The sequence below is a fragment of the Pelodiscus sinensis genome, chromosome 9 (genome assembly GCF_052426305.1).
Source record: "Pelodiscus sinensis isolate ZL-2025 chromosome 9, ASM5242630v1, whole genome shotgun sequence".
NCBI classification, from domain to species: Eukaryota; Metazoa; Chordata; order Testudines; family Trionychidae; genus Pelodiscus; species Pelodiscus sinensis.
The window spans coordinates 66,736,254-66,757,283 of NC_143060.1; the positions used below are offsets into that span (position 1 = coordinate 66,736,254).

The 21,030-nt window shown below is 49.1% G+C and overlaps 1 protein-coding gene and 1 long non-coding RNA gene across 5 annotated transcripts in view; one reads left to right on the top strand and one right to left on the bottom strand.

The window, feature by feature from the left end:
• The window catches only part of LOC112546759 (uncharacterized), a 196,249-nt gene that overhangs the window by 81,894 nt on the left and 93,325 nt on the right, over window positions 1-21,030 (top strand). The window lies entirely within an intron of this gene.
• Window positions 14,916-20,849, bottom strand: TNFSF18 (TNF superfamily member 18). Its single transcript, XM_006128818.5, has 3 exons — window positions 20,585-20,849; window positions 18,338-18,368; window positions 14,916-16,712 (listed from the first exon to the last, which is right to left on the bottom strand). The coding sequence occupies exons 1-3, from the start codon at window positions 20,741-20,743 to the stop codon at window positions 16,357-16,359; spliced, it is 546 nt and encodes a 181-aa protein (XP_006128880.2). The 5' UTR covers window positions 20,744-20,849; the 3' UTR covers window positions 14,916-16,356.

The window sequence follows — 21,030 nt, forward strand, 5'->3', positions numbered from 1 at the left end:
TGTTCGGGAAAGGTGTTTACAGCTGAATGTAATCACCTGCTTAAGCGCCATCCTGAACTGATGCTCCAGTTATTAATATACATGGTTTTAAACACTGTTTTAATGACCTTTTTAACACGTGTGCTTTTAAGGAGCGTCATCTCTTACCACGAATGTGGGTGGTGCAATGCAAATCGTCACCACTAACAACAAACTCACGGGTATGATCTCATGACCGAGGAATGTCCTGCAGCAATGGGCGAGTGTCGATGATGCCGGTGGTTGTCGTGGCAAACCTGCGTGTAGGCAGCCTGTGATACGGATCGCTTGATATTGTACCGGGAAGTAGCAGATCCATTGAACAACGGGATTACACTGCTGTCCCTGGAAAAACTTAAACAGCAAATGGTCTTGCAGCATCTTGGAGACGGTATCGTGAGCGTTCGTAGGCACAGCCCACTGCTTCAGTCCCTGTACAGAGAAGGGGCTAGAAAGGTGCCCTAAAATCATCTGCTACCATTGAACCTCACCAGACCACCGTATCTGGACAGTCCTGCACCTACACAGTTGGAAAAACGAGCAAACACAGCCACTTTGGGGAACATTAGGACTCAGACAACCAGCAGTCCCGCTGAGCCCTGGTTCCATACTGTACTGCCGATTTGAAGTCCCACACGGAGCTGGGGTCAGCAGGGACTCCCCAGCTGACCACGGAATCTGCGCAACATTTCCCCAGGTTCCACTGAAATGCCACGCTGGAGCTGACCTCCAGCTGACTTCGGGCTCCATGTGCGGCAGCGCCACACAGCTGATCCCAGGCTTAGCTGTGCGGCGCTGCTGTTTTCAAATGCCGAGGTGGCGTTTCAAAGGGCCAGCGCTGCACTGTCGCTTTGAAGTACTCCCTCTTCCCCCTCCTTTGCTGCCTCTAACTGACACAGGCAGCAAGAAGGAGGAGGGGGAATCAACTAGTCGACTATCTGATAAGTAAACGTTTATCGGGTAGTCGACTAGTCCTTGACATCCCTGATTTCTTCTCGCTTTGGTACAGTGAAATGACATCACCAGGATTCACTTGACCAAAATGACCTCCAAATCCAACAGCTGCTCACAAAAAGAAAAAAAAAAAGTGCCGTCAAATTCTTGCTTCCAGTATCCTGGTCGGCACAGTAACAGCATTCAGGGTTCTGGCCATGACATCCGGTCTGAGCTTAGAAACATGCAGGATGGAAGGCCAAGCTGAGTGGAATCCAGGGCTATGCCAACTGTCATGAGACCAAAGACCCGCATGCTGCTTTGAAAGATGTCTCACCCTACACAGAGCAGTCCAGTGCCTTTTGAAGAGTGAGCAACGCACCACTGATCACTGACAAAGGAGAAACCGTTCCGTGACCGTTTGAACACACTGTGCAACATCTCAGCTGAGTCGCTAATAAGACTTGTGGCTCATCCAACATGCAATGACACGGATGCATGTCCCATGATAAAGCCAGCATTGCTGTCAGTGCCATAAAAAACCTCAGGGCCCCAACGTCAGACGGCATTCCCACAGAAATATGCAAGGACAGAATGTCGACTTTGCGGAGGGGCCTGCGTGGACTTTCTCAGTCTATGGAGTACTGAAAGTGTCCTGCAAGCCTTCCAGGATCTCTCCTTCCTCCTTGTGCACAATGACGGCGGCTGCATCTCGTTATTCTCCAGGGCTGGAAAGATTCTCGCCAGAGTTGTTGTTTGTCTGCTGTGCAATGTCGTTAATCCCACGCGGACAGAGACAGTGCGGTTTCAGGTTTACATAAGGACACATTTGTCGTTTATCAGATTCAGGAGAACAATAGGACTTTTACACGGACATCGGCCTGGCTAGAGCATTTGACAAGGGACCTTGGCAACTATTACGTAAGTTTGATGAATTTTTCTCAACACCCAACAGACTGTGGCTATTTCATGGGGGAAAGTGTGGATGAGCCCGTGTCGATGGTGTTTGGCCTGACCCTTCCTGTCACTCACCAGGCTTTCCCCAATGCAGCAATGTTCAGTGGTGCCATGAGACCTGAATGCAGGCGTGAGGACACATCTGGTCCTCTGGAAACTGAGTCAACGTGAAGAAGCTGCAGTGTTCCGGGGAGGCGAGAGGCGCTTACTCATGGACTGCCCTCGGGCAACGACTGTGCTGTCGAGGCACACCCCTGCGGGACACGGTAAAAATGACGGGCAGATTGGCAGAGTCTGCCCATAGGAGCAGGCGGTAAGCTGCCCCAGTATGCACCCCTTCCACACTACAGTCGTTGATGCTCGTAGGAACCGCTGCTGAGCCCTGCAGGAGGTCAGTGAGAACATGTTCCCACCTCGGGGCATGGACCCCGCCAAGCACTGTACAGAAGAGCCCCGCATGGCACTTGCTCAGCCTTAGGCTGGCAACTGGCCACTGCGGATGAAATCTTTGGGGAAATTCGCTACTAAAAACGAAGCCATTTGGACTAAGCATGTGTGGACTGAGATTTTTCAAAGGCCTAGACGTTGGCTAAATGAGGGCGAATTTTCATGGGTGCAGCAAAAATCAGCAAGGCTAATCCCTGCTCCAGAGCATGGGTCGGGGGGTGAGAGATTTTCTAAAGAGAGGAAGTGAGAGCAACTTGAAGAGATGATGCAATTGCCCTCCCCACACCCCCGCCTGCTAACTCTCACGCCCACACCCCTGCTATTAAACAAGGAATTGCTTGCTGCAGGAACATCAAGCTGTCAGTGGAGCCAGGAGAAGAGCAGGAAATTCCCTGCAGAGGCATGGCTCCAAATAATGATCTCATGCCGCTTAATTGTTTTGTCAGTGGCCCTGGGTGTTCCCAGCGGTTTGAAGGAAGCTAAGGTGGGCACCACCACGCCCGCTGATACTCTGGTTATAGAACAGCTTTCCTCGGCGCCTAGTCCAAGATCTGCAGGCATGTAAACAAACGAGCTAATGTGTGATGTTTACCGTGGCAGGTCACAAGGCCTCAAGGTAGCTCTGAGCTGCAACAGAATCCAGAAGACTGTAAATGTCGACCTCGCCCCGTTAGTCCCGTCAGTGTGTGTGTGGTGGCCAAACCCCAACAAGCCAACTGCAGAAAGGAAAGGGAAGGAAAAGACCTGTCCCTTCTCGGAAGGGAGTCCCCAGCGTAATAACTAGAGAGCCGTGGGCCACTGGAGCGTGCCTGGATTCCTCACTTCTCGACGTAGCCAGAAATTCCAGCCCGTCTACTCTCGAGTGACTGCACCGCACAAGAACTGCCCCCTGTTGGTGCGCTGGGCTTATGTTTTTTAGGAAAGGAAGATGGCGGGTTTCATTAATAGCTAGTATTGGCACTGCCGACTCGGCAAGAAACCCGTCAGCAGTGGCTCTTCTGCACTCTGAGACAGCTGCCATCGCAGAGGGAGTCAAAGGGAGCCCTGTGTAAGACAGAGTAATCTCTCCTGGTTGTCACCTTCACAGCTCATTGTGGTCACAACTTGGCAACGAGGGAAATGAGAAGAGGGTCTAGCTTGGTGTATCCTCAGGCTGTGTGAGAGGTGGTGAACTAGGGGAGGTTAAAGTAGTGAATTAGGTGTAAGGAAAATAGATTCCTCACTCTGCTACAGCCTTCCAGTGTGCTCTTGGGCAAGTTACTTAATCTCTCTGGCCCTCACTTCCCAACAAACTGGAATAATGCTTCCTGTGTTCTAATTAGATTGCAAGCAGTTCACAGCAGGGACTGACTGTCACTAGGTGATTGTACGGCTCCTGAGACAGTGGGGCCTTCAGCGTGGGAGGGGCCTAAAGGTGGCACTGCAAGCGCAAAATAATAACAACGGTGAAACAGACCACATGCCCTTGCCAGTTCTCCACGTGGCACGTCTCTCACATACACCTGCAATGAAAACGAGGCCCCCACTGATTGCAGGAGGACTGCACGCTGGAAGCTGTCAGAGTAAATGAGTGAGAACCTACCAGCCCAAACAGGAAAATAGCAGAGAGAATGAAGAGACCGGACCTGGGGGTGGCTTTCACCTGCCAAAATGCAAGTCGAAGGTGGGGCGAGACTCGGACCGGCTGTTCGTTATCAAGTGATCGTTTGTTGAATTTGAGGCAGGGGTGGAACTCCGCATCCCGCACCGTGGGGTCACTGGCAGGTCACGGCGGAAACATGAAATCAGGGGTTCTCGGCCGTTCCTCACATCAGGACCCTTCTTGGGAGTCTGAAGCTGAGCCCCACCTCCTGAGGCTGAAACATGTAACTTAGCTTTGTGGCCCCCGTGTCATGCGGCTCTGGACAATTGCCCTGCTTTCTACCTTCTAATGTGACACCCCAAACCTGCCCTATAACCCTTCTGGGGGTAATGACCCTCAGGTTGAGAAACGTTGGTCTAGACGCGTTGAGTACCCTCTGGAAGGCTTCCGCGTACCCCAGTGGTAAATGTTCCCCTGGCTGAGAACTACTGCATTAAATTGAAGGGATCTTGGGGTCATCTCGGCGCGTCCCCTGCCCTCATGGCAGGACCAAGCACCGTCTAGACCATCCCTGACAGGTCTGTCCCACCTGCTCTTCAATGTCTCCAGGGATGGAGATTCCACAACCTCCCTGGGCAATTTATTCCAGTGCTTAACCTCCCTCAGTTAGAAAGATTTTCCTAATGTCCAACCTACACCTGCCTTGCTGCAATTTAAACCCGTTGCTGCTTGTCCTATCACCAGAGGTTAAGGAGAACAATTTTTCTCTCTCCTCCTTGTTACAACTTTTTTATATACTTGAAAATGGTTATGTACTCTGTCTTCTCTTTTCCAGACTAAACAAACCCAGTTTGGTATTTTTCCCAGTCTTGCCTCATAGCTCATGTTTTCTAGACCTTTAATAATGTATATTGCTCTTCTTGGACTTTCTCCAGTTTGCATCTAGTCCAGGGTGTGGTGTGAACAATACTCCAGCTAAGGCCCGATCAGTGCAGAGATGATCATATTTGTGATAATTTAGATAGTGGGTTTTGTTGAGTGTCTGTGGTGTTTTAAATAAAATAAGTGCCCTACCAAGATTATGGTACACTTTATAATTTTTCTGCGTACTTTAAACTCTGTTAAATCAAGGCATGAGTCAAGCTTCAGAAAGACTAGAATTTGGGTTAGTAAACTAGATACTAAATATATTTCATTAGTAAATTACATTTTCTTCAAGGTATCGTGAGCTCTGCTCTGCTGACTTGGGGAAGTCTGGGGCTAAGTGGCATTGTTACATATGATGGAGAGATAGCAATACCATCACTAGCCAGCAACAGACAGTCATAAGCCAAATCACTGGGCGGGATGCGACTGATTCTATTAGACGGTGTTCTTTAGCCTCCTTGGCTAGCAATAATTACTGCATCGTACTAAAACCAAAGCGCCTACATCTAAAACACCTGTTCGCTTGGTGAGGCAGACTCAATTCCATTTCAAAGTACAGGTAGAAACTTAAACTTCTATCTTCTATGTGACAAACCAAGGTGAGGATTGGGGAGTGGGGGATAGGGGCCCAAGTAAGAAAAAGCACCAGCTATTGGAACTGTCCCTAGAAGACTGGGACATATGGTCCCCCTGCATAACCCAGACGGTTTCCTCCAACATACTCTTGTATGTCCTTTGCTTAGGGGTGCCAGATACCTTCACAAAAAATCCCAAACAGGCAAGGAAATATTGGTTGAGCAAACAAAAAAAAAGTTGCTGCGCCTTAAAATGACCATGCTTCTTGCTCCCCCCACCCTCGCAGATGCCGCCAGCCATCCGTCCGAGGAAAACAGAAAATACCAGAGATTTTACATGTCCGGTATTCTCTGGGTTTTTTACTGGACGGAAGACCAAAATGCCACAGCTGGGCAAAAACCGGACAGCTGGCAGCCCTACCTTTGCTTGACCTGGGTAATGGCGGTGCCCTTGCTCCTCTGGGGAGGAAACGGACAAGCTCCTATTCAGCACCAAGGAGGTGCAGCTGCAGGGCCTGTTCTGACGGCAGTGGGTGGAGTTTAAAAGGGGAAGCCCACCCCGCAAGAAGGGGCAGTGCATGGTGGGAGGTCTGCTTTGCTTGGGAGAGTGCTGACAGCAGCAGGCCTCCCCTGGCCACCTACCAAGCGGCACGCCCTGCCAGGAGGGGCGAGGAATTGACCCCATGAAAAGGCAATTGATGTGTTAACCGAATAAGCCCAAAGCGTTGGATCCAGAAAGACTTTCTTGAGTGCCAGGCCACCTGTGCCTTCTGCTTTCATACAGATTCCCCCCCTGACGGAAACAGAGGGGAGAGGATCTTCCTTTCGGCTCTTGGTTTTACTAAGAGAACCCGCATGTGCTACGCAATGGGGGGTGCTATAAATGAACAGAGAGAAAGAAAGAAGAAAATGGACAGTGGAAGCATGTGACTCAGAGGACCAGGCAGAGGAAAAGATGGGTCAGTGAAGGAAAAATAGAGCTCAAGAACAGGTATGTGGAGTTGGAAAATGAAGAAGGGGTACAGCAGGTAGATAATGAAGATGGAAGGGTGAGGAAGAAGAGAAGAGTGGCTAGTCCCATAGATAAAGGGGAAGACTTAATGGAGACAACACCAATAATGAGCATTAGGATTACAAGGGAAAATAGGAATGGTAAGGACTTGCAGCCAGAGGAAGCTAGAGATAGACCAGAGAATTTCACTGTCACTAGGAAAAGGCAGGTCTATGTGATTGGGGACTCCTTATTGAGAAGAATAGACAGGCCTGTAACCAGAGCTGATCCAGAGAATAGAAGGGTGTGCTGTCTGCCAGGTGCTAAGATACGAGATGTGGAACTGAGGTTGAAGAGAATTATTAAGGGAGCAGGAAGGAATCCATTGATCATCCTTCATGTAGGAACAAATGATAAGGCTAGATTCTCGCTGGAACGAATTAAGGGAGACTATGCTAGGCTGGGGAGGATGCTCAAGGAAATTGAGGCTCAGGTGATCTTTAGTGGAATTCTGCCTGTTCCTAGAGAAGGGCAACAAAGATGTGACAGGATTATGATGATCAATAGATGGTTTAGGCAATGGTGTTACAAGGAGGGCTTTGGGATGTATGGTCACTGGGAGGCATTTATGGACAGAGGACTGTTCTCTAGAGATGGACTTCACCTAAGTAGGGAGGGAAATAGACTTCTAGGATGGAGGCTGGCTCAACTTAAGAGAGCTTTAAACTAGGAATTTGGGGGAGATGGTTGGGAGATGCCAAGGTAATCTCTACGCCAGATTTTAACACTGAGAGGGAGGAAAACGAAGTAAGAAAGGATATAGCTGGGGGTAGGAGAATGAACATGAGGAAGGGTGGGGTGGATACTAGTCTAATAGGTCATATTGGAGGTATAACGTCCGTGCCAAAATGGGTAAAGAATGTGAATGAGGCCAAACAGCAAAAATTAAGATGTTTGTACAGCAATGCGAGGAGCCTAGGTAACAAAAAGGAGGAACTAGAGCTATTGGTCCAGGAAGTGAAACCAGATATTATAGGAATAACAGAAACATGGTGGAATACTAGGCATGACTGGAGTACAGGTATTGAAGGGTATGTGCTGTTTAGGAAAGACAGAAATAAGGGTAAAGGTGGTGGAGTCACATTGTATATCAAAGATGAGGTAGATTGTAAAGAAATAAAAAGTGATGGAATGGAGAAGACAGAGTCCGTTTGGGCAAAAATCACATTGGGGAAGAAAACTATCAGATCCTCCCCTGGGATAGTGCTTGGGGTGTGTTATAGATCACCAGGATCCAATCTGGATATGGATAGAGACCTCTTTAATGTTTTTAATGAAGTAAATACTCATGGAAACTGTGTAATCATGGGAGATTTCAACTTTCCAGATATAGACTGGAGAACAAGTGCTAGTAATAGTAAAAGGGCTCAGATTTTCCTAGATGTGATAGCTGTTGAATTCCTTCATCAAGTAGTTGCTGAACCAACAAGGGGGGATGCTATTTTAGATTTGGTTTTGGTGAGTAGCGAGGACCTCATAGATGAAATGGTTGTAGGAAACAACCTTGGCTCGAGTGATCATGAGCTAATTCAGTTTAAATTAAATGGAAGGATAAACAAAAATAAATCTGAGACTAGGGTTTTTGATTTCAAAAGGGCTAACTTGAGTAAATTAAGGAAATTTGTTAGGGAAGTTGATTGGACTAAAGAAATTATGGATCTTAAAGTGGAGGAGGCCTGGAATTATTTTAAGTTACAGTTGCAGAAGCTGTCAGAAGCCTGTATCCCTAGAAAAGGGAAAAAATTTATAGGCAGGTGTGTTAGACCAAGCTGGATGAGCAAGCATCTCAGAGAGGTGATTAAGAAAAAGCAGAAAGCATATAAGGAGTGGAAAATGGGAGGGATCAGTAAAGAAAGCTACCTTATTGAGGTTAGAGCATGTAGGGACAAAGTGAGAAAGGCTAAAAGTCAGGTAGAGTTGGACCTTGCAAAGGGAATTAAAACCAATAGTAAAAGGTTTTATAGCCATATAAATAGGAAAAAAACAAAAAAAGAAGTAGGACCACTAATTACTAAGGCTGGAGTGGAGGTTAAGGATAATCTAGGAATGGCCCAATATCTAAACAAATACTTTGCTTCAGTCTTTAATGAGGCTAATGAAGATCTTAGGGATAATGGTAAGTTAACAAATGGGACTGAGGATAAGGAGGTAGATATTACCATATCCGAGGTGAAAGCCAAACTTGAACAGCTTAATGGGAGTAAATCGGGGGGCCCAGATGGTCTTCATCCAAGAATATTAAAGGAACTGGCACATGAACTTGCAAGTCCATTAGCAAACATTTTTAATAAATCTCTAAATTCAAGGGTTGTACCATTTGACTGGAGAATTGCTAATATAGTTCCGATTTTTAAGAAAGGGAAAAAAAGCGACCTGGGTAACTATAGGCCTGTTAGTTTGACATCTGTAGTATGTAAGATCCTGGAAAAAATTTTGAAGGAGAAAGTAGTTAGAGACATTGAGGCTAATGGCAATTGGGACAAATTACAACATGGTTTTACAAAAGGTAGACCGTGCCAAACCAACCTGATCTCCTTTTTTGAGAAAGTAACAGATTTTTTAGATAAAGGAAATGCAGTGGATCTAATCTACCTCGACTTCAGTAAAGCATTTGATACAGTACCACATGGGGAATTATTGGTTAAATTGGAAAAGATAGGGATTAATATGAAAGTTGAGAGGTGGATCAACAACTGGTTAAAGGGGAGACTACAGCAGGTAATACTGAAAGGTGAACTGTCAGGTTGGAGGAAGGTTACTAGCGGAGTTCCTCAGGGATCAGTTTTGGGGCCAATTTTATTTAATCTTTTTATTGCTGATCTTGGCACCAAAAGTGGAAGTGTCCTAATAAAATTTGCAGATGACACAAAGTTGGGAGCTATTGCCAATTCAGAAAAGGATCGGGATATCATACAGGAAGATCTGGATGATCTTGTAAATTGGAGTGATAGCAATAGGATGAAATTTAATAGTGAGAAGTGTAAGGTTATGCATTTAGGGATTAATAACAAGCATTTTAGTTATAAGCTGGGGACACATCAGTTGGAAGTAACGGAGGAGGAGAAGGACCTCGGAGTCCTGGTTGATTATAGAATGACTATGAGCCGCCATTGTGACATGGCCGTGAAAAAGGCTAATACGATCTTGGGATGTATTAGGCGAGGTATTTCCAGTAGGGATTAGGAGGTGTTAGTGCCATTATACAAGGCATTGGTGAGACCCCATTTGGAATACTGGGTGCAGTTCTGGTCTCCCATGTTTTAAGAAGGATGAATTCAAACTGGAACAGGTACAAAGAAGGGCCACTAGGATGATCCGAGGAATGGAAAACCTGTCTTATGAAAGGAGACTCAAGGAGCTTGGCTTGTTTACTTTAACCAAAAGAAGGCTGAGGGGGGACATGATTGCACTTTTTAAATATATTAGAGGGATAAATACCAGGGAGGGAGAGGAATTATTTAAGTTTAATACCAATGTGGATACAAGAACAAATGGATATAAGCTGGCTAGTAGGAAGTTTAGACTTGAGATTAGACGAAGGTTTCTAACCATTAGAGGAGTGAAGTTCTGGAACAGCCTTCCAAGGGAAGTAGTGGGGGCAAAAGATCTATCTGGTTTCAAGATTAAACTAGATGGGTTTATGAAGGGGATGGTCTGATGAGATAACAGGATCTTGGTATCTAATTGACCATTCATTATCAGTGGGAAATAGGTCAATGGAGGGATGATAGGAGTTACTATAGCACATACTCAGGGTTTAGCTGATCGCCATATTTGGGGTCGGGAAGGAATTTTCCTCCAAGGTAGATTGGCAGAGGCCCTGGAGGTTTTTCGCCTTCCTCTGTAGCATGGGGTACAGATCACAGCTGGAGGATTCTCTGCATCTTGGGGTCTTCAAAGTATTTGAAGGCTTCAATATCTGAGATATAGGTGAGAGGATTATTCTAGGAGGGGTGGGTGAGATTTTGTGGCCTGCACTGTGCAGGGGGTCAGACTAGATGATCAGACATAGATGATTTGGTGGATGTCATATACCTAGACTTTAGTAAGGCATTTGATACGGTCTCGCATGATATTCTTATTGATAAACTAGGCAAATATAACTTAGATAGGGCCACGATAAGGTGGGTGCATAATTGGCTGGATAACCGTAGTCAGAGAGTTGTTGTTAATGGTTCTAAATCCTGCTGGAAAGGGATAACAAGTGGAGTTCCTCAAGGGTCTGTTTTGGGACCCGTACTGTTCAATATCTTCATCAATGATGTAGATATTGGGATAGAGAGTATGCTTATTAAGTTTGCAGATGATACCAAACTGGGTGGGGTTGCAACTTCTTTGGAGGATAGGGACATAATTCAAAATGACCTTAGCAAGTTAGAGAAATGGTCAGAGGTAAACAGGATGAGGTTTAATAAAGAGAAATGCAAAGTGCTCCACTTAGGAAGGAACAATCAGTTCCATACATACAAGATGGGAAGCGACTATCTAGGAAGGAGCATGGCGGAAAGGGATCTAGGGGTCATAGTGGACCACAAGTTGAATATGAGCCAACAGTGTGATGCTGTTGCAAAAAAAGCAAATATGATTCTAGGTTGTATCAACAGGTGTGTTGTAAGCAAAACTCGTGAAGTCATTCTGCCGCTCTACTCTGCACTAGTTAGGCCTCAGCTGGAGTACTGTGTCCAGTTCTGGGCACCACATTTCAAGAAAGATGTGGAGAAATTGGAAAGGGTACAGAGAAGAGCGACAAGAATGATTAAAGGTCTAGAGAACATGACCTATGAAGCCAGGCTTCATGAACTGGGCTTGTTTAGTTTGGAAAAAAGAAGATTAAGGGGGGACATGATAGCGGTTTTCAAATATCTAAAAGGGTGTCACAAGGAGGAAGGCGAAAATTTGTTCCTCTTGGTTTCTGAGGACAGGACAAGGAGTAATGGGCTTAAAGTGCAGCAGGGGAGGTTTAGATTGGACATTAGGAAAAAATTCCTAACTGTCAGGGTGGTCAAATATTGGAATAAATTGCCAAGGGAGGTGGTGGAATCTCCCTCTCTGGAGATATTTAAGAACAGGTTAGATAGACATCTGTCAGGGATGGTGTAGACGGAGCTTGGTCCTGCCTTGAGGGCGGGGGGCTGGACTCGATGACCTCTCGAGGTCCCTTCCAGTCCTATTATTCTATGATTCTATGATAATGGTCCCTTCTGACCTTGGAGTCTATGAATCTATGAACAGAAGCTCCTGCTCTCCCACACCTTCCTTCACCACACAAGATTTTTAAGCGTAAAAAGGGAATGCTACTGTCTGAACTACATCCCCGTGAGTCACCAGTAAATCCTGACCGCAGAGCCACTGTAGGTTTGAGCCATCAGGAGTTTGATTGAACTCCTGGCCTTAGGAGATGTTATAATCAAACCCTAGCACGTAGCTGAATACAGAAGTCCCAAGCATATTCCTTCCGTGGCAGAAAATAGCCTCCTTGGGACGGTGCAAGGCAGGGGAATCCAGGACTGGGAGTGCGTTGGGATCCCCCCCACATAACCCAGACTGGTGAAAGCCAGGGTGTGACTGGCAGGCTGCAGTTACACAAAAGCATATGGGAGCGACCTCTGTGCTGGCGGCTGTTTGGAGGCTACAACAGCCAAGAACTGCAGGGCCCCCGGGTGACAGGGCAGGGGTCACTGAGCCCCCTTCCAACTGGTCTGAATTGTACCTACGTGTAACTGGCCTCCTCTCCATGCTGGTGTGGGACATAGCTGCCTCCCACTTACCGCAGCTTCTGCCCAGCAGCACCGATCAGTTTGTGATCCCCGCAGCAGAAACGTGGCTCCGTCCGGTGGGTGCTGTCCTTTGGGGCGGTGGCGAAGGGGACTACCTGCTGGGCCCTGCAGTACATATTGGGGAGGGCATCTCAGCCTGGAAAAGCTCAAGCCACCAAGTGTGGTGAAGAAACTGAAATGTGTCTCCGCTCCAGCGCTGACACATGCTCCGACTGCGTGTGGTGCAGCTCTTCTGACGTAGCCATGAAAATGGGAACAATTACACTGGCTACCAAAAATATCACGAATGGTTTAAAAATAGCAAGGCCTGTATTTTCATCTAACTGATGTTGAAATCCTTACTGGAAGTTTCTGATGTGCTCTCTTCTTTTTATTCCCAGCATACAAGGCCAGCTAGGCTGATGCTGCCTTTTACCCTGGCAGGGTACCTTTATTAACAGTCCATGGCCATTTATTAACAGTCACATATTTTATGATGCACAACTATCTTTACCAAAACCCACTTCTGCGTCACAGCAAGCGTTGTTTTCCTTTCACTAACCAGGCTGCAGGGTAGGTCCATGGGAAAGTCGTTGTGTAGCTGATGTGCAGTATGAATCTGGCCAACTTCTTCAGACCTCTCCAGACAACCACGTTCCTGTTAGAATGAAAGGAGAATTCTCCTCATCCCTAGGAGCCCTGCATAGGGGCACCCGGAAGATATAGGTGTGCAAGCAGCATAAGATCGGTAATGGAGCCTGCCCCTGGACCTGACCCGTGACTGACATCGGTGGCAAGGCTCACACTGATTTCAAAGAGCTATTCAGGGGTGGGGGGGTTAACCACTTCTTTGACTCTGAGCACCCACAACCACCCCCCTGAACCGAGCAGCAAGTGCTGCAAAGGACTGCCCGCAGATTGCTCAGTAAAGACCAAGCAGACGTGGGAAGGATTCACAAATACCCTGGATTTGTCTCATCTGCACACACCAGCAGCACTCCCAGAGTGCAGGACGTCCGCTCCCCAAGAAGTCCTGGACACGCTAAAAGAACCTTCACTGAGGACCTGTGAATCTACCCCATGCCCTTCCAGGCTCAGCTGACGCGACCTGTCTGTGCATGCACGTTCCCACACCAGCTGTACTGTGCTAGTCTAGTGCATTCCCCTGCCAGCTTCCTGTACCACCAGATACACACCCCACTCTCTGTACACACCCCACTCTCTGTACACACCCACACACCTACCGTTGTGGTCTACAGGCAGCACACCTGTTTCCTGCACATTCGCAAATACACACCAAACTCTGCTGTCTGTGCACAAACTCAGACCTGCCATCTGTACACGCACCTGCCACCCCCTACCTGTGTTTTGTGTACACAGATGCACACTTTTGTCTGCATCCCCACACCGGCTGCCTGCTCTCTCTCACAATTGTGCCCATGTTCAGTTATAGACAGCCGTGCCCCCTTGCACATCCGCACACATTCTCCCACACACTGCACACTGGCTCACAGAGCTCACAAGACAGAATTTGACTGTAACGCGGTGGTGTTGTAGCAACGTCACTCCCAGGAGATTGGAAACACCCGGCAGCTGAGGCAATAGCTTTCCTTGCTCACCCTGTCCCCTTCTTAACAGGAATCATGCAGCTCATCTGCAGCTGCTGGTAGCAAAGATCCTCAATTCCTGGAGATGGGGCAGTGGCTGGGGAGGGCTGTGAGTTACTACAGAGAGCTCTTTCCCAGCTGTCTGGCCCCATGGTCGACGTCCAACAGATGGGCATATTTGAGGGGAAGAAGGAATTTTCTCCTGAGTCAGATGAGCAGTGGGGGGAGGGGAGGGATTTTCGCCGCCTTCTGCAGTGTAGGTCACCGGTCACTTGCTACTCTGACCTGGAAAAAGGGGTGGAGTCTCCAGGATTCGGAGCCTGTAAATCCTGACTTGAAGCCTCCAGTGACTCAGCCAGAGATTAGGGGTCTCTTACAAAAGGAGATTTCTGAGGGGCTGTGGCCTGCAATGTGCAGAGGCCAGTGTAGGTGACCATGACGGTCCCTTCTGGCCTTGAAGTTCAGGGCTCTGTGAGGCTAGAGATGTGTAAAAAGAGAGTAGGTCTGCTTCTCAGCCTTTGTTCCCCCCCCCCCCCCACCATGAAATAGATAAGTGAGTGGTGTTATCTCTTCTTACACATGAGAGAACTGGGTGTCAGAGACTCTGCGGCCAGAACAGTAGAGTCGGGCAAAGGGTGGAGAAATGTATTTGCAAACGATGATGTTTAGCCATAGGCCTTACACTAGGGAGCTGCACGTATTTATTATGGAAAAGAACATGACAGGAAAGAAAGAACAAAGGTAAAGTCTCCAGGCGAGAGCGCTGTGTGTGTCTTCCCCCCCCCCCTTAAAGGTCTGCACTGAAATGAACACAAAATGGCGTCCATTTCTGTAAAGCAGGCACCGTGCTATTTAGAGTACACAGAAAATAAAATGGCAAACTGCTGCAGTCCACCAAACTCGCTCTACATTGCGATTCGGCTCAGTAGTGCTTGTATTAGCCTGTGACAATCCACCATGCTGCACTTTGTATCAAGGACTGTCCGAGGAGGCTTTATTCATGCAAGGATGGCTATTTGCGTGAACGCACGCACATACCCCTCAGAGGTGCTTGCCCTGGGACGCCAGCCAAGGAACCACAAGCCAACTGTGTGACTGACAGCACTCCAAGTACTTTACAAAGTCCATTTATTCAGCCTCACAACATCCCTGTGAGGTAGGTAAATACACTGGTGCGCCTGCCTTAGGGAGGAGAAACTGAGGCACACCCACGTTGCTTTATTAGCCCACGTCACAGAGTAGCTCAGCAGAGGAGCAGAGCGTACAACTCCGTCTCCATCCCCAGCTCTCCCGTCTAGATCGCACTCCCTCTCTATCTTGACTTCTACTGTTGTGCCTCCCCCTCCCCCCCCCCCGGTCAGTAGAGAGATGGGTGCGCTGCTTCCTGTCCATGCGTGTGTTTCATCCACAGACTGGAGCTACGGACATTATAGGGACGTCCCCCTCCAGTGCCAAGGCTGCTCGGTGCGGTTGGACCTGCACTGTTACGGGCCCTGTTACAGCTGTACAATAGACAATGGGCTGTGTATGGGTGGGTCTAGACAGCACCCTTCTGTCGGAATAAGCTGCGCCATGTGCGCTGCACAGTTTGCAGAGCCTATTCCGAGTCTACGTCCAAAGAGCTTGTTTTGAAACTTGGCGCTGTGTAGACAAGGCCAAATTTCAAAATAAGGCCCTATTCCGACAAATCCCTTAACCCCGTGGAAGGGGGTTAGTACGCCCGCTATTTCGGGGAAGGCTTTTAAAGAGGTGGCGTTGCTGTTTCGGGACACTGCCAGTATCCTGAAAGAGCAACGCCTACCCTCCGTGGGACCTTGCATCTTCATCTGGACACGGATTCTGGGTGTCCTCTTGGTTCCTCAGTGCCTCCAAGAGCAGCTGTACTTGGTATTGATCATGCATGCAAAGGCCCCACTTGGACTGAACCCCCACAGACCTTGGGGCTCCTGTTCACCTGCGTTATGCTGGTATGTGAGGAGAGAGGGGGACGGACAGGAGAGAATGTTCCCCGGAGCCCCTGGAAGGGAGCTAGGACCTGTCTCTCTCTCCCATTTGCTCTTACACGTGTTCCCTCAATCCCAGACAGTCTGCCCCGCCTGCACATCATGCATCACACCATGGACAAAGGACAGTCCCTGTCGGCCAGCACGCTAGGGCAGCCGGCTGTGGAGGGAAACTGCTTCCCAGTGGCGAGTGGGCGGGACACTGTGATTCTTTCGCCCCGGATTTTCAAACCAAACTTTCTAAGCCTCAGAGGGTGGCTTTTGGGTCTAGAAGCCTCTTCCTCCCCTACCTTGCGGCAGATCCGATAGAGTCACACAGTCCCCTCTTGCTGAGCACGCCCCTCGAATCACTCCAACGGGAAGACGAGGAAGTCCAAAGGGTCATTGTTTTGAATTTGATGGAGAGAAATTATAAACATGCCCACTCTGGGCTTCGATCCCTAATGTTCCTTGGAGGGGGAGAGGAGCTGACTCAAAGGGCGGGGGGGGGAGGGGCTCGGTTACAATTTGTACAGCCCCCAGTAAGTCTGGTTGTCTGTCTGTATGTAATGAAGCCCTTCATTGATGCTGAAGTTTAGCTTCTCCCCCTTCCTCAGAAAATAGGGCCTCCCAAAATGTATGGAGGCCGTGCCCTCCTCAGAATTGGTCCCAGTTATCTGGTTGTAGAGAATCTTCTCTTGGTACAGCGTGATAGTGAAATAACCTTGCGCTTTCTTCGTGCGGGTCACCTGGGCGTAGATGAAGTACATGCCGCTTTGCAGGATCTCCAGCGTTTGGTTAGCGTCATTCTTCACAAAGCTGCTGCAGCTTGTCAAGTTCCACTTCCACGTGACGATACGGTCCTTTTCGGAAGGCACTTCCGGAAAGAAACCAGGCAAGGAAGAAAACCAAGGGAAAAGCAGACAAGGCGGTTAGACAAAGCCCAGTGCCTAGACTTCCCCTTGTCGGTTTGTAAATGCTCCCCAATAGTTGACACTCTCTTCTGACCTTTTCCTTATCGCTCTGATTTCAGGTCTCAGGGGAGAAGAGGGAAGTTATGTGCATTGTGGCTTTTCCTTGAAGATCTTCTCTAGGAAAGGGTGTGAGCCGCGACATTAAGATCAGGACCCAAGCTCTGAGAGTTCTGGGCTGTTTGGAGCTGGGGGTCTGTTAACTACATGAAGGGATTCCTCTCTTCAATCCAGACCTACATTCTGTCACCCGGGATGCGAGGGGGGATCCCTCGGCCCAGGGGCTTGGTCTGAGCCCGTCTCTAGTCAGAAACAGAGAAACGTCTGATTGCTGCTCACAGGGCCCCTTCTTGCTTGGCCACTCTAAAATTAGCCCAGCTGTCCCTCTGCTTGGAAAAGCTAAGCAGAACTTTTCAGAAACCGACTCCCTCTCCTCACGAGTGGCGAGAGCACCTTCCTCTTTCAGCCTGCTGCAAGCTGTAGACACAAATCCAGCCCATCCCCCCCAAATCAGCTTTTCGCTCTGGACAGTGCCGGTCCATGCGGCATTTCCTTACTCACCCCTCGGGGGCCTGTCTTGCTTTTCAGCTTTCTGTGCTGAATAACGTGCCTCTATTTCCTCCCGCTACTGTCCAGAGCCAGCAGCTCTCTGGGAGACTGCTGGAGTCTATCCAGATACTCATCAGTCATCAAGAGACTTGTTAGCTAAGGGCTTGTCTATGCAGCACAGTTTCACTGATTTAATTAAATCTGTTTAGAAACTAATCCGACACGTTCTTAACTTGGCTGGAAAGGGTTTGATATCGATTTCGTTTCAGCCAGGAAGGAACTGACAAGCTAAAACTAGGTCTTGCTCCAGATGTAACAAGTTGCATTTCTGACCTCTTTCTTCTTGGTGCTTTCTTACACCAAACAGACCCCGGGATGAGATTACAGGCGGCACATGCTAGGAGAAAACCCACCTTTTTTCAATGAGTCCTATTTCAGAGCAGAACTGCACTTTAAAAGAGACGCTTTATCTGATAGCGCTGGGAACAGAACTGCGAAGTGACTAACACCCACTTGCCTACAGCAGCCCCTCGATCACCCAGGCTTCATGTTTCTCTGTTTCCATTATTTACCGCTGTTCGTTGAGACGGGAGAAATACAGGTGGAATCTCTCTAGTCCGGCACCCTCGGGACCTGACCGGTGCTGAACCAGAGAATTTGCCAAACTAGGGGAAGTCAGTATTGTCTAGAAGCATCACCAACACTTCCCCTGCTTCCTGGGCTCTTAGAAGACATTCAGGGGTAAATTAGAGCTAAAGACCAGCCCAGAACCCTGAGAGCCAGGCCTGGGGGCTGTAAACAAACTTGATGGGACTGTGGGAAACTTGACCACACCCGTGATAAGTGGACATGTGACTACTCAGATCATTCCAGCCCACGGATGTTGCCGGACTAGACATGTTCGACCTGCACTCCAGTCTTGTAATCTAGTCGCCTGCACCAAACTGTCTGAATGGTAGAAGTCAGAAAACGTGATACTTACAAGTTGCATGAGCCCAGCAGATCTCAGGAGACTGTGGAGAGAAGCAAAGTTTGGTCAGGATGTTGCATGCTGTGGACGGGGACGTCCACCCCTATCAACTGACATTCCGTGTGTGCGTGCGGCAGGCCCCAGACACCTTTCGGTTATAAGAGGAGACCGATTTCTCTTTGGTCCCTTTCAAGTGGCTCGTCGCTTTCACTGCAAAGCAATTGCTCTCTCTCCCTGGGGCTGTTTTCATTGGCAATGTCGGCAGCGATTTTGGCAAGAGCAAGAGTCTAAATGACGTGGGAGACCACAGACTCCAGCGTCTCTGTCGCTCTCCAGTGGGCAAGCCATGTCTAGGGGGTTATGAATCTGTGGCTGCCCTGGAGCTGTGGCGGTGGGAGCTCTTGTGTCTAGATGCAGAGATTCTGGGTTTAAAACATGCAGAAAACCCTTCAGGAGTTGTTACTCCACCTCTCCCTGTGGCTTTGCCCCTTTTGTGAAATGACATCACACTGCATTTTAAAGCATACACAGTTTATTTGATTTAAAAGTGCATTGACGCGTCTCCAGGAAAGGTCAGGTGTGTGGCCAGCCGGAGCGTCTTCTCGGTGGGCGGGCGCCACGCTACAAGCTTGCCCACGGTGGCATCCCGGGAAGTCAGTGACATCATCGGCCTAGGCCTCTGCCCTCGTGCCTCCAACTGCTCCATTTGAGCCCCCAGCTACACATCAGCCCCAAGGCCGCAAGAAGGGCAGCTCAGTCCCGCTGCCTGGGGAAGCGTGTGCACATGGGCGCGGGAGGAGGAACCCCAACTCACTGGCTCTGTCCAGGGCCCGACTTCCCTGGCGAGACTCTGGTGAGCCGGGGCTCGGCGCCAGGAGATGGGGGCTCGCCAGCAAGCTCTGCAGAGCCGCTCAGTTCCAAATACCAGACTAGCAGACTTGTCATGACCTTGCAGCTGGATGGAGTCAATTAGCTGGTCGTGCCCTTTGCTGAGTAAAGCGAGGGCTTGGTCTGTTCCGCCCATGGTCTGTCAGCGGAGGGAGAAAAGGGGAAGGAGGTAGAAGTCTTACGGGATGGGGTGTGCATTCATCTGCCAGTGGCATGGTAGCTTACGGTCAATGGCAGGCAATTTTGAGCACAGCACGTGTCACGGGGCTCCCGTGTTACAGCTGCAAAACAGACTGGTGGGAAGGGGAGGGGGGAGAACTTAAGAAAAAAAGTTGCACCAAGATGATTTTTTACAGCTCTCCCCTCTGCTCCTGGGGGGGGGGGGGGGCGCAACACCCTAGCCCCATGGGAACGGAGGGTGCTCTGCATTCTGTAGGCGCGAGCAGCACCTTCCAGGATCGCTCCCCACTGTTACTCGTGATACCCCCTCAGCCCCAGTGATCCTGCTTCCCGGAGGTGTTTGACTCTGAGAACTTCTTCCCCCCGTTCTTGGAGCCATTGCTGAAAACTGGCCTTTTCTGCTCAGCTCAGTCCCGACGTGAGCACGGGCAAGTCCATGTTCCATGGAGTCACAGTTCCTTGCATCTGCTTCAGCTGGGCCCTCTGAGACCTTCCCTCTGCCGGAGCAGGGCGGTTGCTCCCCCACTCTCTCCGGCCTAGCTACAGATGTCTCAAGTGGCGTGTTTCCTAGTCAGAGACACCCCGCCACCTGACAGACAGCCTGTTCCTTTTGCCTAGCAGCATCTTTTCCCTCCTAGCTGTACACACCTCGCCCCTCTCCTTGGTGTGAGACCCCTTTGGACGTCGGCAGGGAGTTGGCAGGTGCCTGTCCCCTGTGGTCAGGCTATACATACAAAGGCAGCTGCATCAAATAAATGTTCGGTTCAAAGTCAAGCCGGGTAACCCCAGATTGGCAGTTTCCTGGGCCACCGCTGCATTGAAAGAGACAGGGCTGCTGCGGGAAAAGGAGCAATGTGGATTCAAGTTGCAGGTTTAGGGGGGCCTGGGGATGAACGGACTCCTGGTCCCGCCTTCCCCTTACCAGGTAGTCATTAATAACAACAGCAGTGGGCATAGCAGGCAAGGAGAGAGGAGAAGAAAAAACCTGACTTCATCATTTCTAAACCAAAGCAGAATGAATGAAAATTTCCCACCCCTAGAGGCGGAAGCTCTTGCGCACATGTAAGCTGTCTAGGCAACGCGTTGGCTCCAAGAAGGAACGGAATTAATAGCAGGCAAAGCTCACACACCATCAGGTCATATTCACATCCTTTATGCTTTATAACTCTGCTATTTTTGCGCTCTCCTTACCTGTCTGTGAAGGCACAGGAAGCAGACAATCAAAAGTGGAACCACAACCAGTGTTGAAAGAACCAGAGCTGCCAAGGTGCAAACTTTCATCCAATTGCACCCTGACCGGTTTGCTTCTTGGGGAATATTCCCGTTCTCCAGGAAATGTGATGCTTCCATGTCGCTTAGCTCTCCACCTGCTGGAGATGAGACAGCTGGAAACCGAACAGCAGCAGCAGTCACATTAGGGAAAAAATACTGCCACAGGCACTGACCCCCAGCCAGAGCAGCCCTGAACGGAATTTATATGGTGCGGTGCAGGTGGAAGAGGGAGGAGTTTGGCTGTGCATTTCATCACTGCCTCGCTGCGGAAAGCAATCAGCCAGCGTTTCCTCATGAAACTGATGCAGAGAGAGTGGGACTCTCATTTGGCTCCAGGCCCAACATGTGAAGGCAGCTCTGAAATG